Source organism: Pseudoliparis swirei, chromosome 24 (assembly GCF_029220125.1).
Source record: "Pseudoliparis swirei isolate HS2019 ecotype Mariana Trench chromosome 24, NWPU_hadal_v1, whole genome shotgun sequence".
Taxonomy (NCBI): domain Eukaryota; kingdom Metazoa; phylum Chordata; class Actinopteri; order Perciformes; family Liparidae; genus Pseudoliparis; species Pseudoliparis swirei.
Window position 1 is genome coordinate 711,059 of NC_079411.1, and position 20,644 is coordinate 731,702.

Consider the following 20,644-nt stretch of genomic DNA (forward strand, 5'->3'; position numbering starts at 1 on the left):
ATGTCTTTTAAAGGCAGAGTACTGGTTTTAAACAATCTTATTGCATCCCAACTGTGGCACAGGTTGACCGTTTTAGACCCTCCCTCGGGCTTCTTAGCCAATATACAAAGGAAAATGGTGGATTTTTTTTGGGAGGGTCTACACTGGGTGCCACAGGGGGTGCTGTTTTTAGCCAGAGAGGAGGGGGGACAGGGCCTTGTCCACCTGGCCAGCCGGACGGCCACTTTTAGATTACAGTTTGTTCAGAAGTTTTTAACGAGTCCGTGGTTTTTAGTGTGGCGAGACGTGGCCAGCTGCATCCTCAGACGTGCTGACAACCTGGGGCTGGATACTGCTCTGTTTTTAATAGACTCCAGCATTTTAAAGTTAAGTGGGCTGCCTCCTTTTTATCAGGGTGTTTTTAAGTCGTGGGCCCTTTTGCACGAAGGTGCCCACAGTCTGACTCTCTGTTCTGGTTGTTGAGAGAACCATTAATTTATAAAACAAGAATGGACATTAGCAGCAGCGTCACCCCTGAACTAACGGGGGCGCTGCTGCGAACAAAGACCCTTTCTCTGCAGCAGTTGGTGGATGCAGTGGGGCCGACGCTGAGCGACCCCCCGGCCCTGGGCTCCCTGCTGGGGATGCATTCCGACCGGGTGGCGAGCAGGCTCCTGGAGCTGTGGAGGCAGAGGCTGACCGGGTTGGAGAGGAGCCTCAACGACTACAGCCAGCAGAGAGCAGAGCCGGACCCTGCAGACCCCTTCCCAGACATCTCCCTCAGCCCGGAGCTAGGGGGACTCACCGGCCCCCTGCTAAGAACGAGCCACCCAGAAACATTTACAGTAAGAAAAGCAGACAAAAAGACACTGTATTTTAACCTCGTGAAGAGCATCAACAGGTCCGGACTGTGCAACAGACCGCCCACTGTGTGGTCAGAGAGACTTGGGCATGGAGGCCCTGGCCCGCAGTGGGGGGTCCTATACAAGCCTCCCCTGAAGAAAAGGACCGCTGACCTCCAGTGGCGGATTTTACACGGTGCTGTCGCGTCCAACGCTTTTATTTCGGTAATCAATCCCGCTGTCCTGAGCCAGTGCCCCTTCTGTGACCTCCGGGAGACTATTTACCATGTTTTTAACGAGTGTAAGAGACTTTTGAGTTTCTTCGCTCTTTTAACATTGGTTTTAGTCTTTTAATGTGGTTTTACAGAGAAGGTTTTTATCATGGGAGCTGCCTACAAAAACGGAAAAGAAAAGTGGCAGCTCCTTAATTTTTTATCCGGCGAAGCAAAAATAGCCATTTATTTAACTAGGAAGTCCCGGGTGGAAAACAGAGAGGGGCAGGAAGCCAGGGCAGTGTGGCTCTGTAACATCAGAGCCAGACTCTGGCTGGAGTTCAGATTTTATAAACACATTGGAGACCTGGATGCTTTTAAACAACGCTGGTGTTTTAAAGGTATTGTTTGTTCTGTGGTGGAGGAGGAGCTGGTGTTTGCACCACTTTTTATTAGGTAAAGCATGTGTTTCTGTTTTTTTTATATTTTGTTTTGTTTGTTTGCTTTTATTTTAAACAACCCGATTTTTTAAAAACACTTCATTTTTAAAGAAACGTAATGGTTAAAAAAATGTAAATAAAGTGTTTTTCAAAAATCAAAAAAATCTCCCTATGTCTCTCTCCCTCCCTCTCTCTCCCTCTCCCTCTCTCTCTCTCTCCCTCCCTCTCCGTCTCTCCCTCTCTCTCTCCCTCAGTCTCTGGAGACGACCCTGAAGTTCTGTAACTACTTCTTCACCTCCACCTTTGTGATCGAGGCGTCTCTGAAGCTGGTGGCCTTCGGGTTCAGGCGCTTCTTCAAGGACAGGTATGGAGGAGGGGGCGGGGCCTGTATAAGGCTGGTGGATGGGAGGGGGAGGAGCCTGTATGAGGCTGGTGGATGGGAGGGGGCGGGGCCTGTATGAGGCTGGTGGATGGGAGGAGGCGGAGCCTGTATGAGGCTGTTAGATGGCCGACAAGTTACAGCAGGTGAGGTCATCTCATCCTGAAGGTCACAACATGTGAAGGACGGAGCGTCTGAACTGTGTGTGTGTGTGTGTGCGTGCGTGCGTGCGTGCGTGTGCGTGTGCGTGTGTGTGTGTGTGTGTGTGTGTGTGTGCAGGTGGAACCAGCTGGACCTGGCCATCGTGCTGCTCTCCGTGATGGGCATCACGCTGGAGGAGATCGAGATCAACGCCTCGCTGCCAATCAACCCCACCATCATCCGCATCATGAGGGTGCTGCGGATAGCACGAGGTACACACACACACACACACACACACTCACACTCACACTCACTCACACACACACACTCACATCAATCACCACCACCAACCATTGGCCGAGGGACCTTTGTGGGCGTGGTCTCTGCTGCCGACACGTTCCTCCAGGAGCTGGATCCCTGATGGAGGTCGTGAACCTCTCGCATGTCGATGGTGTGGGGCACCCTGGGGTGGGGGGGGGGGGTCTGTGGACTTCCTGTCCGGCGTGGCGCCCCCTCTCACTCTGCTGTCTCTCTCTAAAGTGTTGAAGTTGTTGAAAATGGCCACCGGGATGAGAGCCCTGCTGGACACCGTGGTGCAGGCCCTGCCTCAGGTACGTGTGCTCACACACAGACACACACACAAATACAGACACACACAGACACACACACACACACACACACAGACACACACACACATACAGACACACACACACATACAGACACACACACATACAGACACACACACACAGACACACACACACACACATACAGACACACACACATACACACACACACACACACACATACAGACACACATACAGACACACACATACAGACACACACATACAGACACACACACATACAGACACACACATACAGACACACACATACAGACACACACATACAGACACACACACACATACAGACACACACACAGACACACACACATACAGACACACATACACACACATACAGACACACATACACACACACATACAGACACACACACACAGACACACACACATACAGACACACACACACATACAGACACACATACAGACACACACACACACATACAGACACACACACACATACAGACACACACATACAGACACACACACACACATACAGACACACACATACAGACACACATACAGACACACACATACAGACACACACACACACATACAGACAGAGGTGTCCTCTGCTTGAGCGTCGACCTGAAGAGAGCGAGACCTTCTAACCTTCTGACCTCCACTGGAAACACATTCCATGAACACTGATTTCGTTCTAGGATTAGAAAAACTGAACATTTAGAAAATCATATTCGAGGGTGACCGATGGATTTCCATGACCTTTCCATGACCTTTCCATGACCAAACGTTTGGTGACACCTCTGTGTTTAATCTTGAAGCTCACCTTCTCTCCAGGTGGGGAACCTCGGGCTGCTCTTCATGTTGCTCTTCTTCATCTACGCCGCTCTGGGGGTGGAGCTGTTCGGAGAGCTGGGTGAGTCACTGGAGCGATGAAGACCACGTGGTCTGGAGCGATGAAGACCCCGTGGTCTGGAGCGATGAAGACCACGTGGTCTGGAGCGATGAAGACCCCGTGGTCTGGAGCGATGAAGACCACGTGGTCTGGAGCGATGAAGACCCCGTGGTCTGGAGCGATGAAGACCACGTGGTCTGGAGCGATGAAGACCCCGTGGTCTGGAGCGATGAAGAGCCCGTGGTGACCGGCGGTCTCTCCCCAGTGTGTACCGCTGACTCCCCGTGTGAAGGGATGAGCCGACACGCCACCTTCGAGAACTTCGGCATGGCGTTCCTCACTCTGTTCCAGGTCTCCACCGGCGACAACTGGAACGGCATCATGAAGGTACCATCATCATCATCATCATCATCACCACCATCATCACCATCACCACCATCATCATCACTATCATCACCTTCATCATCATCACCATCACCACCATCATCATCACCACCACCATCATCATCATCATCAACGCCGAGCTCAATGTCGCCCTGACCTCTCCCCTGACCTCTCCCCTGACCTCTCCCCCCTGACCTCTCCCCTGACCTCTCCCCCCTGACCTCTCCCCCCTGACCTCTCCTGACCTCCCCTGACCTCTCCCCCCTGACCTCTCCCCCTGACCTCTCCCCTGACCTCTCCCCTGACCTCCCCCCTGACCTCTCCCCTGACCTCCTCCCTGACCTCTCCCCTGACCTCTCTCCCCTGACCTCTCCCCTGACCTCTCTCCCCTGACCTCTCCCCTGACCTCTCCTCTGACCTCTCCCCCCTAACCTCTCCCCTGACCTCTCTCCCCTGACCTCTCTCCCCTGACCTCTCCCCTGACCTCTCTCCCCTGATCTCCCCCCTGACCTCTCCTCCCTGACCTCTCCCCCTCAGGACACCCTGAGGGACTGCCCTCGGGGTCACCCGGCCAGTGACCCCGGCTGCCACGCCGGGCTGCAGCTGGTCTCTCCGCTGTACTTCGTGTCCTTCGTGCTGACCGCTCAGTTCGTGCTGATCAACGTGGTCGTGGCGGTGCTCATGAAGCACCTGGACGACTCCAACAAGGAGGCGCAGGAGGACGCCGAGATCCAGCTGGAGCTGGCTCAGGGCGGCCTCTGCTGCGCGGCGGGCGGCGGGGGGGTTGCCGTAACGGCGGCGGCGGCCGGGGGTCCGAGCGTGATGGCACCGTTACGAGATATAGGAGGAGCGGGAGGCGGAGCTGCTCACAATGGACACGCCCACCACCGGTGTCGCCTCTACTCTCCGGCTCAGGTGAGGCGAGGTGGCCTGTGGGGAGGTGTGGGGGAGGGTGTGTGGGGAGGTGTGTGTGTGGGGGGTGTGGGTGTGTGTGGGGAGGTGTGTGTGTGGAGGAGGTGTGTGTGTGTGTGGGGAGGAAGTGTGTGTGTGTGTGTGTGGGGAGGAAGTGTGTGTGTGTGTGTGGGGAGGCGGTGTGTGTGTGTGTGTGGGGGAGGTGTGTGGGGGAGGTGTGTGTGTGGGGAGGTGTGGGGAGGTGTGTGGGGGAGGTGTGTGTGGGGAGGTGTGTGGGGGAGGTGTGTGGTGGGGAGGTGTGTGGGGGAGGTGTGTGTGGGGGAGGAGGTGTGTGGGGAGGAGGTGTGTGGGGGAGGTGTGTGGGGGAGGTGGGGGAGGTGTGTGGGGAGGTGTGGAGGAGGTGTGTGTGTGTGGGGGGAGGAGGTGTGTGTGTGTGGGGAGGAGGTGTGTGTGTGTGTGGGGGGGAGGAGGTGTGTGTGTTTCAAGTTTCAAGTTTCAAGTTTCAAGTTTTTATTGTCACAGGCCTTTTATACAAGTATAATCGGTTCGTGAAATTCTTATGTGCAAAACACCCGACAGCAGTAGCAGACTAAAAAAAGAATAAGAATGAGAATAAACTATACAATATCCACACACAAAAAGAAGAAAGTATTAACAATATATATATAAAACAGTGTAATAGAATATACATCATGACAATATATATATATAAAACAATGTAATAAAATATACACTTTTTGAGACTATATATATATATATATGTATATATACAATATATATATACAATATATATATATATAAACAATGTAAAAATATACACCATGGCCATAGATATTCACAGAATATGTTCTGGTGTGTAGTGTGTGGGGAGGAGGTGTGTGTGGGGAGGTGTGTTTGTGTGTGTGTGGGGAGGAAGTTTGTGTGTGGGGAGGAGGTGTGTGGGGAGGTGTGTGGGGGAGGTGTGGGGAGGTGTGGGGGGTGTGTGTGGGGAGGTGTGTGTGTGGGAGGTGTGTGTGTGTGTGTGGGGAGGAGGTGTGTGTGTGTGTGGGGAGGAAGTGTGTGTGTGTGTGTGTGTGTGTGTGAGTGTGTGGGGTGTGTGGGGGGTGTGGGGTGTGTGGGTGTGTTTGTGTGTGTGTGTGGGGGGGGAGGTGTGTGTGCGTGGGGGGGGAGGTGGGGGGGGGGTATCTCTGATCCCTGATTGTTGATCTCAAGCAGTGATTGTCACAATCACGCTCCTGTCGTTGAGTGATTCAGGAGCGCAGAAACAAACAAATAAACAAACAAAGAATTAAACAAACAAATGGAGGCAAAGAGATGTCACATTATTTTGTTACATTACATTATATTATATTCATTATATTGTGTGTAAGTGTATGTGTATGTGTGTGTGTGTGCGTGTGAGTGCGTGTATGTGCGTGCGTGTGTGTGCATGTGCGTGCGTGTATATGTGTGTGTGTGTGAGTATGTATGTGTATGTGTGCGTATGTGTATGTGTGTGTGTGTGCGTGTGAGTGCGTGTATGTGCGTGCGTGTGTATGTGTGTGCATGTGCGTGCGTGTATATGTGTGTGTGTGTGAGTATGTATGTGTATGTGTGCGTATGTGTATGTGAGTGCGTGTATGTGCGTGCGTGTGTATGTGTGTGCATGTGCGTGCGTGTATATGTGTGTGTGTGTGAGTATGTATGTGTATGTGTGCGTATGTGTATGTGTATGTGTGTGCGTGTGCAGGAGAGCCGGTGGCTGGACAGTGTGTCTCTGCTCATCAAAGACTCTCTTGAAGGAGACATGATTGACAACCTCTCCGGGTCGGTGTTCCACCATTACTGCTCCCCTCCCCCACTCTGCAGGGACTGCAAGGGCCACACACAGGTGAGCACACACACACACACACATACATACTCACACACACACACACACATACTCACACACACACACACACACACACACACACACACACATACACACACACACACACACACATACTCACACACACACACACACATACTCACACACACACACACACATACTCACACACACACATACTCACACACACACACATACTCACACACACACACACATACTCACACACACACCCTATCTCCCCTTTCACCTGTTGCCATGGTGACTCGTGGATGTATGCATATATATAAATAATTGTTTAATATATATTTATTTATTTAATTTATATTTTTTTAGGGAAATGGTGTGATCCTTCAAATATGTTCATGTTGCTGTATAAACTGTAAAAAAAAAGTTAAACTGTGTGCGGTGACATCACTTCCTGTGCGGTGACATGACTTCCTGTGTGGTGACATCGCTTCCTGTGTGCAGTGACATCACTTCCTGTGCGGTGACATCACTTCCTGTGCGGTGACATCACTTCCTGTGTGCAGGGTTTTTCCTGCATAGAGAATATTTGGGCGCGGGCCTACGCCGTTTTCCCGAGCGCCTAAGGCAAAAAAAGTCTGCGATGGAAAAAACCAACAAAAAAAACCTGTGTTCATCACGTCAGCGAATATGTTCTCAATAGTATGTTTCAAGTCGTCTCCAGCCAAACCCTCGTTCTGTTTGGATCAATAGTCATGGAGTTGATAAGCGTGTCTTCTTGTCTGATCAATGCTGTGAGGTGAATGGACAGAGCGGCCGGCTGCTGGTCACTCACCAGCTGACCTGCACCAATACACCTGGACTATATAGGGATGCACCGATCTGATCGGCGCCGATCCATATCGGCCGATATTCCCATTATCGGTTTTGATCGGCGTTCTCAAAACGGCCGATCAGATGACGTAACATCTGCGAGAACTATCAGACGTTTCAATCGCAGCGCAACGGAGACGATGCGCCCGGCGAGGGCCGCAGAGCGAGAGGTCAGAGGTCAGAGGATCCTCAGCACTGCGGCGTCGCCGTCCCCCGAGTTGAATCTCTGGGTCGACTCAGCCGACTCTCACATGTCTGAGGCTCTGAGCCCCTAGAGATGTTCACGCTAAACACATTCCATCAGGAGCTAAGAGGGTTTGATCACGTTAGCGGAAGGATTTACGTGACAACATCCGGTTTAGCAAAGTTAGCGGAAAGAACCACGTGAAACAACATCCGTTTTTCAAAATAAGATGTCGACAAATCATACACAAGTAAACAATGAACTGATTTTGTATCTTTATAGATCGTTTCTGAGATTTAGCTTAAATTATGCTAACATTAAAACATGTTTATTGTACCAAGGAAGAGTTTATAAAAATAAGTCAGACTTTTGTATGTTAAGAAAAGTCCTGTATATAGATTTCCCCAAGAGTTCCAGGAAATGAATGATGCAGATGTGTTCCATACATATCTGAAATCCCCTACACTGGCAATCAAACAATTTTAATGGATCAATTAGGACATTTTTCAAAGTAAAAGTCCTAAATGTTTAAAGAAATCGGTAATTTCTTTAATATTTGAAGTGCTTTTTATATGTATTTCCTCATAGTCCTCATAGCAATAATGCTACACAATAAATAGAATGCTTCAATCGACACCGTGATCGGTGATCGGTATTATCGGATCGGCAGATACTGATTTCAGTGATCGGTGATCGGCACCAAAAAACCTGATCGGTGCATCTCTAATTGTCAATCTATTAGCCGATCTATTTTAGCAAAATTTCCTCAAGCATTGCCTCCATTATTTCTGAAAAAAACCCCAAAAAACATAGATGTCTGCTAATTACGGTGACATGGTAATATAGACCATGCGCGCACAGCGCGCCAACATTTTTTTTGGGGAGCACCGAAGACCCATTTTGACCCAGGAAAAACCCTGGTGTGCCGTGACATCACTTCCTGTGTGCCGTGACATCACTTCCTGTGCGGTGACATCACTTCCTGTGTCCTCAGATCCAGCTGGCCGAGGTGGAGCTGGCGTCTCTGATGTCCGAGCCGCTGTCAGACAAGTCGTCGTCTCCGGCGCTGCCCGACGACCTCAGCCTGGACGAGCACGCCAGCTACCAGCTGCTGGTGGGAGGGGCCACGCACACACACACACACACACGCACACACACACACTGGGGAGTCATCCTCCAGCCAATCATGGTTAATTACTATTGACACGCTTAACCTCCTGATTAAAATGCCTGCCTCAGGGGCATGCTGGGTAAGTGTGTGTGTGTGTGTGTGTGTGTGTGTGTGTGTGTGTGTGTGTGTTTGAGGGTCAGTGTGTGTGTGTGTGTTCACCGAGCGGCTGGAGAGCTTCGAGGTTTCTTTTCTCTGGAAGCCCATTTTCACCTCCTCGTCTCCTTCATCTCACCTCCTCGTCTCCTCCATCTCACCTCCTCGTCTCCTTCATCTCACCTCCTCGTCTCCTCCATCTCACCTCCTCGTCTCCTTCATCTCACCTCCTCGTCTCCTTCATCTCACCTCCTCGTCTCTCCATCTCCCTCCTCGCCTCCTCCATCTCACCTCCTCGTCTCCTTCATCTCACCTCCTCGCTCTTCATCTCACCTCCTCGTCTCCTCCATCTCACCTCCTCGCTCCTTCATCTCACCTCGTCTCCTCCATCTCACCTCCTCGTCTCCTTCATCTCACCTCCTCGTCTCCTTCATCTCACCTCCTAGTCTCCTCCCTCCTCGTCTCCTCCATCTCACCTCCTCGTCTCCTCCATCTCACCTCCTAGTCTCCATCTCACCTCCTCGTCTCCTTCATCTCACCTCCTAGTCTCCTCCCTCCTCGTCTCCTCCATCTCACCTCCTCGTCTCCCCCATCTCACCTCCTAGTCTCCTCCATCTCACCTCCTCGTCTCCATCTCACCTCCTCGTCTCCTCCATCTCACCTCCTAGTCTCCTCCATCTCACCTCCTCGTCTCCTCCATCTCACCTCCTCGTCTCCTTCATCTCACCTCCTCGTCTCCTTCATCTCACCTCCTCGTCTCCTCCATCTCACCTCCTCGTCTCCTCCATCTCACCTCCTCGTCTCCTTCATCTCACCTCCTCGTCTCCTCCATCTCACCTCCTAGTCTCCATCTCACCTCCTTGTCTCCTCCATCTCACCTCCTCGTCTCCTTCATCTCACCTCCTAGTCTCCTCCCTCCTCGTCTCCTCCATCTCACCTCCTCGTCTCCTCCATCTCACCTCCTAGTCTCCTTCATCTCACCTCCTAGTCTCCTCCCTCCTCGTCTCCTCCATCTCACCTCCTCGTCTCCCCCATCTCACCTCCTAGTCTCCTCCATCTCACCTCCTCGTCTCCTCCATCTCACCTCCTCGTCTCCTTCATCTCACCTCCTAGTCTCCTCCATCTCACCTCCTAGTCTCCTCCATCTCACCTCCTCGTCTCCTTCATCTCACCTCCTCGTCTCCTTCATCTCACCTCCTCGTCTCCTCCATCTCACCTCCTCGTCTCCTCCATCTCACCTCCTCGTCTCCTTCATCTCACCTCCTCATCTCCTCCATCTCACCTCCTAGTCTCCATCTCACCTCCTTGTCTCCTCCATCTCACCTCCTCGTCTCCTTCATCTCACCTCCTCGTCTCCTCCATCTCACCTCCTCGTCTCCTCCATCTCACCTCCTCGTCTCCTTCATCTCACCTCCTAGTCTCCTCCATCTCACCTCCTAGTCTCCATCTCACCTCCTCGTCTCCTTCATCTCACCTCCTAGTCTCCTCCCTCCTTGTCTCCTCCATCTCACCTCCTCGTCTCCTCCATCTCACCTCCTAGTCTCCTCCATCTCACCTCCTCGTCTCCTCCATCTCACCTCTTCGTCTCCTCCATCTCACCTCCTCGTCTCCTCCATCTCACCTCCTCGTCTCCTCCAACTCACCTCCTCGTCTCCTTCATCTCACCTCCTCGTCTCCTCCATCTCACCTCCTAGTCTCCTCCATCTCACCTCCTCGTCTCCTCCATCTCACTTCCTCGTCTCCTTCATCTCACCTCCTCGTCTCCTCCATCTCACCTCCTCGCCCTCCAACTCACCTCCTCGCCTCCTTCATCTCACCTCCTCGCCTCCTTCATCTCACCTCCTCGCCTCCATCTCACCTCCTGCTCCTCCATCTCACCTCCTCGCTCTTCATCTCACCTCCTCGTCTCCTCCATCTCACCTCCTCGTCTCTTCCATCTCACCTCCTCGTCTCCTCCATCTCACCTCCTCGTCTCCTTCATCTCACCTCCTCGTCTCCTCCATCTCACCTCCTCGTCTCCTCTCCTCTTCCTCCAGAGGAGCAGCGGTGACTCCCACAGTTCAGAGGAGGTGGGCGTCTCCCGGAGGCTCCGCCCCTCAAGATTCAAGATTCAAGATTCAAGATTCAAGATGTTTTATTTGTCACATACACACACAGGGTGTGCAGTGAAATGAAAGTGGCAATGCTCAGCAGGAATGTGCAAGGGCAACAAGTACACACTATTTACAAATAAAAAACAACACAATATTTACAGTACAATATTTACACTAAGTGTGTGTGTGTGTGTGTGTGTGTGTGTGTGTGTGTGTGTGTGTGTGTGTGTGCCTAAGAGGGGCAGTTGTGTGGGTCTATGTGGGGGTCCTGGTGAGGTCGGAGTTCACAGTCCTGATGGCCTGAGGAAAGAAACTCCGTCTCAGTCTCTCTGTTCTTGCAGCGTGACTACGGAGGCGCCTGCCTGACCGCAGCAGCTGAAACAGTCTGTTGTTGGGGTGGTGAGGATCCTTCATGATCCTGCCGGCTCTGGTTCTGCACCTCCTGGTGTACAAGTCCTGCAGGGTGGGAGTGTAGTTCCAATAGTGCGCCAGCCGAACGCACTACTCTCTGCAGAGCCTTCCTGTCCTGAGCGGAGCAGTTGCCAAACCAGGCTGTGATGCTTCCTGTCAGGACGCCTCTACAGCTCCAGAGTAGAAGGACTGAAGGATCCTCTGGGAAACTTTAAATTTCCTCAGCTGCCTGAGGTGGTAGAGGCGCTGCCTTGCCTTTCTCACCAGAGTGTCTGTGTTTGTTGACCATGTCAGATCCTCGGTGATGTGGACTCCCAGGTATTTATACCGCCACCCTCTCCACAGTAGTCCCGTTAATCCCCAGTGGTGAGTACGTCCTCTGTTGTTGTACCTCCTAAAGTCCACAATCAGCTCCTTAGTTTTGGTGACATTCATGATGAGGCTGTTGTCCTGGCACCAGAGTGACAGATCAGCAACTTCCTCCAGGTAGGCCTTCTGCGTTGTCGAGATCAGGCCCACCACCACTGTGTCATCCGCAAACTTGATGATGGTGTTGAGCTGAACCTGGCCACACAGTCATGTGTACAGGAGTACAGTAGGGGCTGAGGACGCAACCCTGGGGGATCCTGTGTTCAGGGTGAGGGATTTGGAGGTGTCTGCCCACCCTGACCACCTGTGGCCTGGCGGTCAGGAAGTCCAGGATCCAAGCACACAGGGGTGTTCAGTCCCAGCTCAATCAGCTTGCCGGCCAGTCTGGAGGGACTATGGTGTTGAAAGCTGAACTATAATCAATGAACAGCAGTCTGACATAGCCCCCTCTGGCTGTCCAGATGAGAGAGTGTGGTGTGCAGTACCTGGGAGACAGCATCATCCGTGGATCTGTTTGGGCGATAAGCAAACTGCAGCGGGTCCATGGAGGAAGGGAGGAAGGCGCAGATGTAGTCCTTTATCAGCCTCTCAGCATTTCATGACCACCGAGGTGAGGGCCACCCGGTCGGTAGTCATTCATTCATGCTGGAGAAGCATTCTTGGGCACAGGGACAATAGTGGACCTCTTGAAGCAGGCGGGACCACGGACTCAGCCAGGAGAGGTTGAATATTGTGGTGAACACTGGAGCTAGCTGGTTAGCACAGGTCTTCAGTACTCGCCCAGATATGCCATCTGGACCTGCAGCTTTCCTGGTGTTCACCTCAACAGAGCCCTCCTCACACTGTGCTCGGTCACAGAGAGTGTGTGTTCATCCCAGCGGTAGAACTCACCTCGCCACGCTTAACGTGTTGTTGTTAGCGGCGAGCTAGCGCTGTTGTTGCTAGCCTCAAACCGTGCATAAAATGAGTTCAGGTCGTCCGCTAGGGATGCGCGGCACTCACCATTGCGCGGGTCTGCTCTGGTAGTTTGTGATAGTCCGTAGCCCCTGCCATAGGCGCCTGGTGTCGCGCTGCTCCATCTGTGATTCCACTCTGTCTCGGTACCTCCTTTTGGCGCCCCTTCACCGCCTCCTCAGTCCATAGACCGCTGCCTTGTACTGCCCATGTTGCCGGATACAAGACCGGAGTTATAGGCAGCAGTACGGGCGTTCACAGCTTCACGGATGGATCCATCAACCCACGGCTTTTGGTTAGGAAAGACCCTAACTTTTACCGTGGGCACGATGGTGTCGTTAAGCGTTGCTATGAGGCTCATTGCTACTTCCGAAACTCGCTGACGCCACTGGAACTGGATTGGATCATGTCCCAGTCGATACGTAGAGCGCCCTGTAGCTCAGCCTCTGATTGGTCAGACCACCGCATTACGTTCCTCGTCACTACCGCTTCCCGCGATCCTTTGTTTATACTCCGAAGCAGAAAATGGCGGCATGGTCTGATTTCCTAACGGAGGGAGAGAGACAGCCTTGTAGCCTCTCTTGAATGGCGATAGCAGTGGTCCAACGTTCTTTCCTCTGGTAGCACACGTAATGTGCTGGTGAAAATTCGGCATGACTTTTTTAGGTTTGCCTTGTTAAAGTCCCCAGCCACCACCACAGCCGCCGGATACTTGTTCTGATGCCGACATAACACATCATGTAGGTCCGATAGTGCTACGCCGGTGTCCGCTTGTGGTGGAATGTAGACGGCTGTGGTGATGACCGAGCTGAACTCCGGGAAGGTAGAATGGACGGCATGAGATCGCCAGATGTTCCAGGTTCGCGAGCAGGAACGAAAGAGTCTTAATGTTCTTGGGTCACACCACATGTTGTTTGTCATGAAGCAAACCCTCCACCCTTAGATTTACCAGACTCTTCCGCTCTGTCTGCACGGAAAACAGAGAAGGACTCGTTGGGCATATGACTGATCCGCACCAGCGGGTCAGCCAAGTTTCCGTCAGACAAAAGATGTTACAATCCGCATGTCCCGTTGAATCTGATCCTTGCCCTAAAATCATCCATCTTATTTTCCAGAGACTGGACGTTAGCAAGAAGGATGCTGGGCAAAGGTGGACGGTGGGCTTGAACTCTCAGTCTGTTCCGAATTCGCCCGCTTCCCTCGATGTTTTCGCTGCCTCCCGTAGTAGCGGCTCCACTGTTGTTGTTGCGTTCGCCGCAATCTCTGCCGCCACGCTGGATCGATGGAAAGTGGACAAAAACCCTTGTTTTGCGCAAAAGTTTATGTCCAAAAGTGTGCTGCGGTCGTATGTTGTTAGTGCCGATGTGTTTGTGGCAAAGAAAATATTAAAAATAAACACAAAAACTAAAAGAGCGCACAATCTCCGCGGAGCTGCCGCGACGGCGACTGGACACAGCCGCGCCATCTTCCAGCTCAGGGAGCGAGGAGGTTGTCCAGGACCCGGAGGACCCGGCTCTTTGCTCAGGTACTGAAGTCCACGAGCCTCTTCTATACAACCAGAGGAGTCTGGTTGTATAGAAGTCTAGCGTACGCCGTGTGAGGAAGGGGAGGAGCCTGTTCTCTTTACTGTTTGAATACCTTGACGTGAATATGTAATTCACGCGCTTCCTCCCTGCAGGAGGAAGCGGCTCCTGGTCCAGACCCCCCAGACCCCCCAGGCCCCCGGCCTCATGGGCCTGCCTGCGCTCCCCCAGCAGGACCCCGACCCCCCAGGTACTGGACTCGTGCACCAGAACCACAGACGGGTTCTCAGCTGCTCTGAGCCCCAGAGCATCCTGGGAGTTTGTGTTATTGTATTTTTTGCTCCCGTCTCGTTTTATTTCCTAGAATAAGTAAAGTTTCTGCTCCTGTGGAACCAGAACCAGAACCAGAGACTCTGAACCAGAACCAGAGACTCTGAACACGGCGTTACGTCACAGTCTTATCATGAAAGAATCCTCATTTAATGAGATTAATTTAACAAACAATTCATTCTAAATAATCTATGACTGTTTCCACCTCTCGTCTCAGCGGAGATCATTCAAACTGAGGAAGAGATTTTCATATATCGAATAAACAAATATCTAATATATTTTAAAATATCTCCCGTTTGATCTCTTCCCCGGTGAACGGTTCTTCGTGATGCGTTTAAGGACTGTCGGGAAGTCAGAAACTCTCACGCGTAATGTAGGAACACGAAAAATGAATTTAATAAGGCGTGACTGTAGTTGCCGTGTAACCATGGCGACGGGCTCCTCTCCAACGCTCAGCTGCCACAGAGAGGCTCCGAGGCTCTCGGGTAATTACCCAGAGCTCCTCCCCCTCCTCCTCTTCCTCATCTTCCTCCTCCTCTTCCTCCTCCTCTTCCTCCTCCTCCTCCCCTACAAATCACACTTCAAAAGCAGGGGTTTCATTTCACGATTCCGTTGCACAAAAGGATTTAGTGTAACAGGTTTACTTTTACGTTTCTATTTCATCTCTAAAAATAACTTTACGTCTCCTCTTCCTCCAGTTATTGCAACACAGGGTCATCTTTATTCTCTTAAAACCAATTTAACAAACATTCACTGGAGACGTGGAAGTGTTGAAGGAGAAACGATGAAGTGTTTCATCAAAGCGTCAGCCGGCTGCATTCTGCAGCGTGGCCACTAGATGTCGCCACATGGTCATACAGAGTCAATGCAAAGACGTGATAAGCCACGCCTCCTCTCTGGCGGAATGAAGCGAATGTAGAGTGAAGCGAATGAAGAGTGAAGCGAATGAAGAGTGAAGCGAATGAAGAGTGAAGCGAGTTGACTCATGAGATCACGTCGTTGTGATTATGTGTTGATGTGTTGATGTGATTATGTGTTGATGTGTTGATGTGATGATGTGATGATGTGATGATGTGTTGATGTGTTGATGTGATTATGTGATGATGTGTTGATGTGATTATGTGTTGATGTGTTGATGTGATTATGTGATGATGTGATTATGTGTTGATGTGTTGATGTGATTATGTGATGATGTGATTATGTGTTGATGTGTTGATGTGATTATGTGTTGATGTGATTATGTGATTATGTGATTATGTGTTGATGTGTTGATGTGATGATGTGATTATGTGATTATGTGTTGATGTGTTGATGTGTTGATGTGATGATGTGTTGATGTGTTGATGTGATTATGTGTTGATGTGATTATGTGATGATGTGATTATGTGTTGATGTGTTGATGTGATTATGTGTTGATGTGTTGATGTGATGTGATGATGTGATGATGTGATGATGTGTTGATGTGTTGATGTGATGATGTGATGATGTGTTGATGTGATTATGTGTTGATGTGATTATGTGATGATGTGATTATGTGTTGATGTGTTGATGTGATTATGTGTTGATGTGATGATGTGATGATGTGTTGATGTGTTGATGTGATTATGTGTTGATGTGATTATGTGATGATGTGATTATGTGTTGATGTGTTGATGTGATTATGTGTTGATGTGATGATGTGATGATGTGTTGATGTGTTGATGTGATTATGTGATGATGTGATTATGTGTTGATGTGATTATGTGTTGATGTGTTGATGTGTTGGTGTGTTGATGTGATTATGTGTTGGTGTGTTGATGTGTTGATGTGTTTGTGTGTTGATGTGTTGGTGTGTTGATGTGTTGGTGTGTTGATGTGTGTTTGTGTTGATGTGTTGATGTTGATGTGTGTTTGTGTTGATGTGTTGATGTGTTGATGTGTTGATGTGTTGGTGTGTTGATGTGTTGATGTGTGTTTGTGTTGATGTGTTGATGTGTTGATGTTGATGTGTTGGTGTGTTGATGTGTTGGTGTGTTGATGTGTTGATGTGTTGGTGTGTTGATGTGTTGATGTGTTGATGTGATTATGTGTTGATGTGTTGGTGTGTTGATGTGTTGGTGTGTTGATGTGTTGGTGTGTTGATGTGTGTTTGTGTTGATGTGTTGATGTTGATGTGTTTGTGTTGATATGTTGATGTGTTGATGTGTTGATGTGTTGACGTGTTGATGTGTTGATGTGTTGGTGTGTTGATGTGTTGATGTGTTGGTGTGTTGATGTGTTGGTGTGTTGATGTGTTTGTGTGTTGGTGTGTTGGTGTGTTGATGTGTTGATGTGTGTTTGTGTTGATGTGTGTTTGTGTTGATGTGTTGATGTTGATGTGTTGACGTGTTGATGTGTTGGTGTGTTGATGTGTTGATGTGTTGGTGTGTTGATGTGATTATGTGTTGATGTGTTGATGTGTTGGTGTGTTGATGTGTGTTTGTGTTGATGTGTTGATGTGTGTTTGTGTTGATGTGTTGATGTGTTGATGTGTTGATGTGATGATGTGATGATGTGTTGATGTGATGATGTGTTGATGTGATGATGTGTTGATGTGATGATGTGATTATGTGATGATGTGATTATGTGTTGATGTGATTATGTGTTGATGTGTTGATGTGATTATGTGTTGATGTGTTGGTGTGTTGATGTGTTTGTGTGTTGATGTGTTGATGTGTTGGTGTGTTGATGTGTTGGTGTGTTGATGTGTTGATGTGTTGGTGTGTTGATGTGATTATGTGTTGATGTGTTGATGTGTGTTTGTGTTGATGTGTTGATGTGTTGATGTTGATGTGTGTTTGTGTTGATGTGTTGATGTGTTGATGTGATGATGTGATGATGTGTTGATGTGATGATGTGTTGATGTGATGATGTGTTGATGTGTTGATGTGATTATGTGTTGATGTGATTATGTGATGATGTGATGATGTGATTATGTGATTATGTGTTGATGTGATTATGTGTTGATGTGTTGGTGTGTTGATGTGTTTGTGTGTTGATGTGTTGATGTGTTGGTGTGTTGATGTGTTGATGTGTGTTTGTGTTGATGTGTTGATGTGTTGATGTGTTGATGTGTTGATGTGTTGTTGTGTTGATGTGTTGTTATTGTTGATGTGTTGATGTGTTGTTAACGTGTTGATGTGTTGTGTTGATGTGTTGATGTGTTGTGTTGATGTGTTGATGTTGATGTGTTGGTGTGTTGATGTGTTGATGTGTTGATGTGTTGGTGTGTTGATGTGTTGATGTGTTTGTGTGTTGGTGTGTTGATGTGTTGGTGTGTTGATGTGTTTGTGTTGATGTGTTGATGTTGATGTGTTGATGTGTTGATGTGTTGATGTGTTGATGTTGATGTGTTGATGTTGATGTGTTGATGTGTTGTGTTGATGTGTTGGATGTTGATGTGTTGTTATTGTTGACGTGTTGTTGTCGTTGATGTGTTGATGTGTTGGTGTGTTGATGTGTTGATGTGTGTTTGTGTTGATGTGTTGATGTTGATGTGTGTTTGTGTTGATGTGTTGATGTTGATGTGTTGATGTGTGTTTGTGTTGATGTGTTGATGTGTTGGTGTGTTGATGTGTTGATGTGTTGATGTGTGTTTGTGTTGATGTGTTGATGTGTTGATGTGTTGATGTGTTGATGTGTTGATGTGTTGATGTGTTGATGTGTTGGTGTGTTGATGTGTTTGTGTTGATGTGTTGATGTGTTGATGTGTTGATGTGTGTTTGTGTTGATGTTGATGTGTTGGTGTGTTGATGTGTTGATGTGTTGATGTGTTTGTGTTGATGTGTTGATGTGTTGATGTGTTGATGTGTTGATGTGTTGGTGTGTTGATGTGTTGATGTGTTGATGTGTTGATGTGTTGATGTGTTGATGTGTTGATGTGTTGATGTGTTGATGTGTTGATGTGTTGATGTGTTGATGTGTTGATGTGTGTTTGTGTTGATGTGTTGATGTGTTGATGTGTTGATGTGTTGATGTGTTGATGTGTTGATGTGTTGATGTGTTGATGTGTTGATGTGTTGATGTGTTGATGTGTTGATGTGTTGATGTGTTGGTGTGTTGATGTGTTGATGTTGATGTGTGTTTGTGTTGATGTGTTGATGTGTTGATGTTGATGTGTTGATGTTGATGTGTTGATGTGTGTTTGTGTTGATGTGTTGATGTGTTGGTGTGTTGATGTGTTGATGTGTTGGTGTGTTGATGTGTTGATGTTGATGTGTTGATGTGTTGGTGTGTTGATGTGTTGATGTTGATGTGTTGATGTGTTGATGTGTTGATGTGTTGATGTGTTGATGTTGATGTGTTGATGTGTTGATGTTGATGTGTTGGTGTGTTGATGTGTTGATGTGTTGGTGTGTTGGTGTGTTGATGTGTTTGTGTTGATGTGTTGATGTGTTGATGTTGATGTGTTGGTGTGTTGATGTGTTGACGTGTTGATGTGTTGGTGTGTTGATGTGTTGATGTGATTATGTGTTGATGTGTTGATGTGTTGATGTGTTGATGTGTTGATGTGTTGATGTGTTGATGTGTTGGTGTGTTGATGTGATTATGTGTTGATGTGATTATGTGTTGATGTGTTGATGTGTTGATGTGTTGGTGTGTTGATGTGTTGATGTGTTGATGTGTTGATGTGTTGATGTGTTGATGTGTTGATGTGATTATGTGTTGATGTGATTATGTGTTGATGTGTTGATGTGTTGATGTGTTGATGTGTTGATGTGTTGATGTGTTGATGTGTTGATGTGTTGATGTTGATGTGTTGATGTGTTGATGTGTTGATGTGTTGATGTGTTGATGTGATTATGTGTTGATGTGTTGATGTGTTGATGTGTTGATGTGTTGATGTGTTGATGTGTTGATGTGTTGATGTGTTGATGTGATTATGTGTTGATGTGATTATGTGTTGATGTGTTGATGTGTTGATGTGTTGGTGTGTTGATGTGTTGATGTGTTGATGTGTGTTTGTGTTGATGTGTGTTTGTGTTGATGTGTTGATGTTGATGTGTTGATGTGTGTTCTGCAGCAGCCGTCCCCCAGTGGCTCCTCTCTGGCGTCGGGCATCTCCGCGGGCAGCCTGCACCCCACTGTGGAGGACCTCCCCGCGCCCCTCCCCCCCTCTGGGGACCGGGACCACCTTTTACTTCAGAGACACGGCGCGTTCCCCCTCCGAGCCACCAGGGGGCGCCAGAGGAGCCGGAGCTCTGTGGGCCCCCCGGACTCGGGCCTCCGGACCCTCCACGGCGAACACTCCCCGGAGCCGGCGTGCAGCCGCTCGCTGACGTCGCTGCTCGCCCCGCGCTGCAGCGGTGACGTGTCCGACCTCTGGACGGAGGGGAGGGAGGAGGAGGAGGAGGAGGAGGAGGAGGAAGACATATCTGGCTGCAGGAAAGACAGATGAGAAGACAGTTGTTGGAGGGACAGACCCCCCCCCCCCCCCCCCCTGGATGCTGGTCCAGGCTTCACAGCTCAGCCACAACAAATTGGAATTGATTGGACATTACTTTAGTGTTCATATGAAAACTGCAGAGGGGGGGGGGGGGCAGCCGACGCTCCTCGTGGACGTGCTGGACAGAACCCCCAGAACCCCGGAGCCTCTTCGGGGAGCAGCACCGAGCGGCTCGGCTCAGATGAACCAGAACTGGACCAGAACCAACTCTGTGTTTTTTTGGTCCATCCAGTACTTTCAAAGAAGCTTCTGATGCTATAAGAAATACATATGTATGTATACAGGACTGTCTCCGAAAATTAGAATATTGTGATAAAGTTCTTTATTTTCTGTAATGCAATTAAAAAAACAAAAATGTCATGCATTCTGGATTCATTACAAATCAACTGAAATATTGCAAGCCTTTTATTCTGATTTATTGCTGATTATGGCTTACAGCTTAAGAAAACTCTAAAATCCTATCTCATAACATTTTAATATTTCCTCAGACCAAGTAAAAAAAAAGATTTATAACAGCTGAGTGTTTGTCAAGGCTCAGGAAACCCTTGCAGGTGTTTCGAGTTAATTAGACAAT

At 49.0% G+C, this 20,644-nt stretch overlaps 1 protein-coding gene across 1 annotated transcript; it reads left to right on the forward strand.

Moving 5' to 3' along the window:
- Positions 1 to 446: 446 nt before the first annotated feature.
- LOC130189726 (voltage-dependent T-type calcium channel subunit alpha-1I-like) lies at positions 447 to 20,022 on the forward strand. Its single transcript, XM_056408656.1, has 13 exons — positions 447 to 824; positions 1,728 to 1,837; positions 2,132 to 2,265; positions 2,534 to 2,604; positions 3,424 to 3,502; positions 3,747 to 3,868; positions 4,403 to 4,780; positions 6,507 to 6,647; positions 8,657 to 8,776; positions 10,963 to 11,022; positions 14,221 to 14,278; positions 14,432 to 14,526; positions 19,648 to 20,022. The coding sequence occupies exons 1-13, from the start codon at positions 489 to 491 to the stop codon at positions 20,020 to 20,022; spliced, it is 2,079 nt and encodes a 692-aa protein (XP_056264631.1). The 5' UTR covers positions 447 to 488.
- The last annotated feature ends 622 nt before the right edge of the window (positions 20,023 to 20,644 follow it).

Bases quoted from the DNA above. Each gene is read 5' to 3' on its own strand.
- LOC130189726 (XM_056408656.1), top strand. From the start codon at position 489: ATGGACATTAGCAGCAGCGTCACCCCTGAACTAACGGGGGCGCTGCTG. The intron at 2,266-2,533 runs GTACACACACAC...CTCTCTCTAAAG, and splicing joins GGTGCTGCGGATAGCACGAG to TGTTGAAGTTGTTGAAAATG. The intron at 6,648-8,656 runs GTGAGCACACAC...CTGTGTCCTCAG, and splicing joins ACTGCAAGGGCCACACACAG to ATCCAGCTGGCCGAGGTGGA.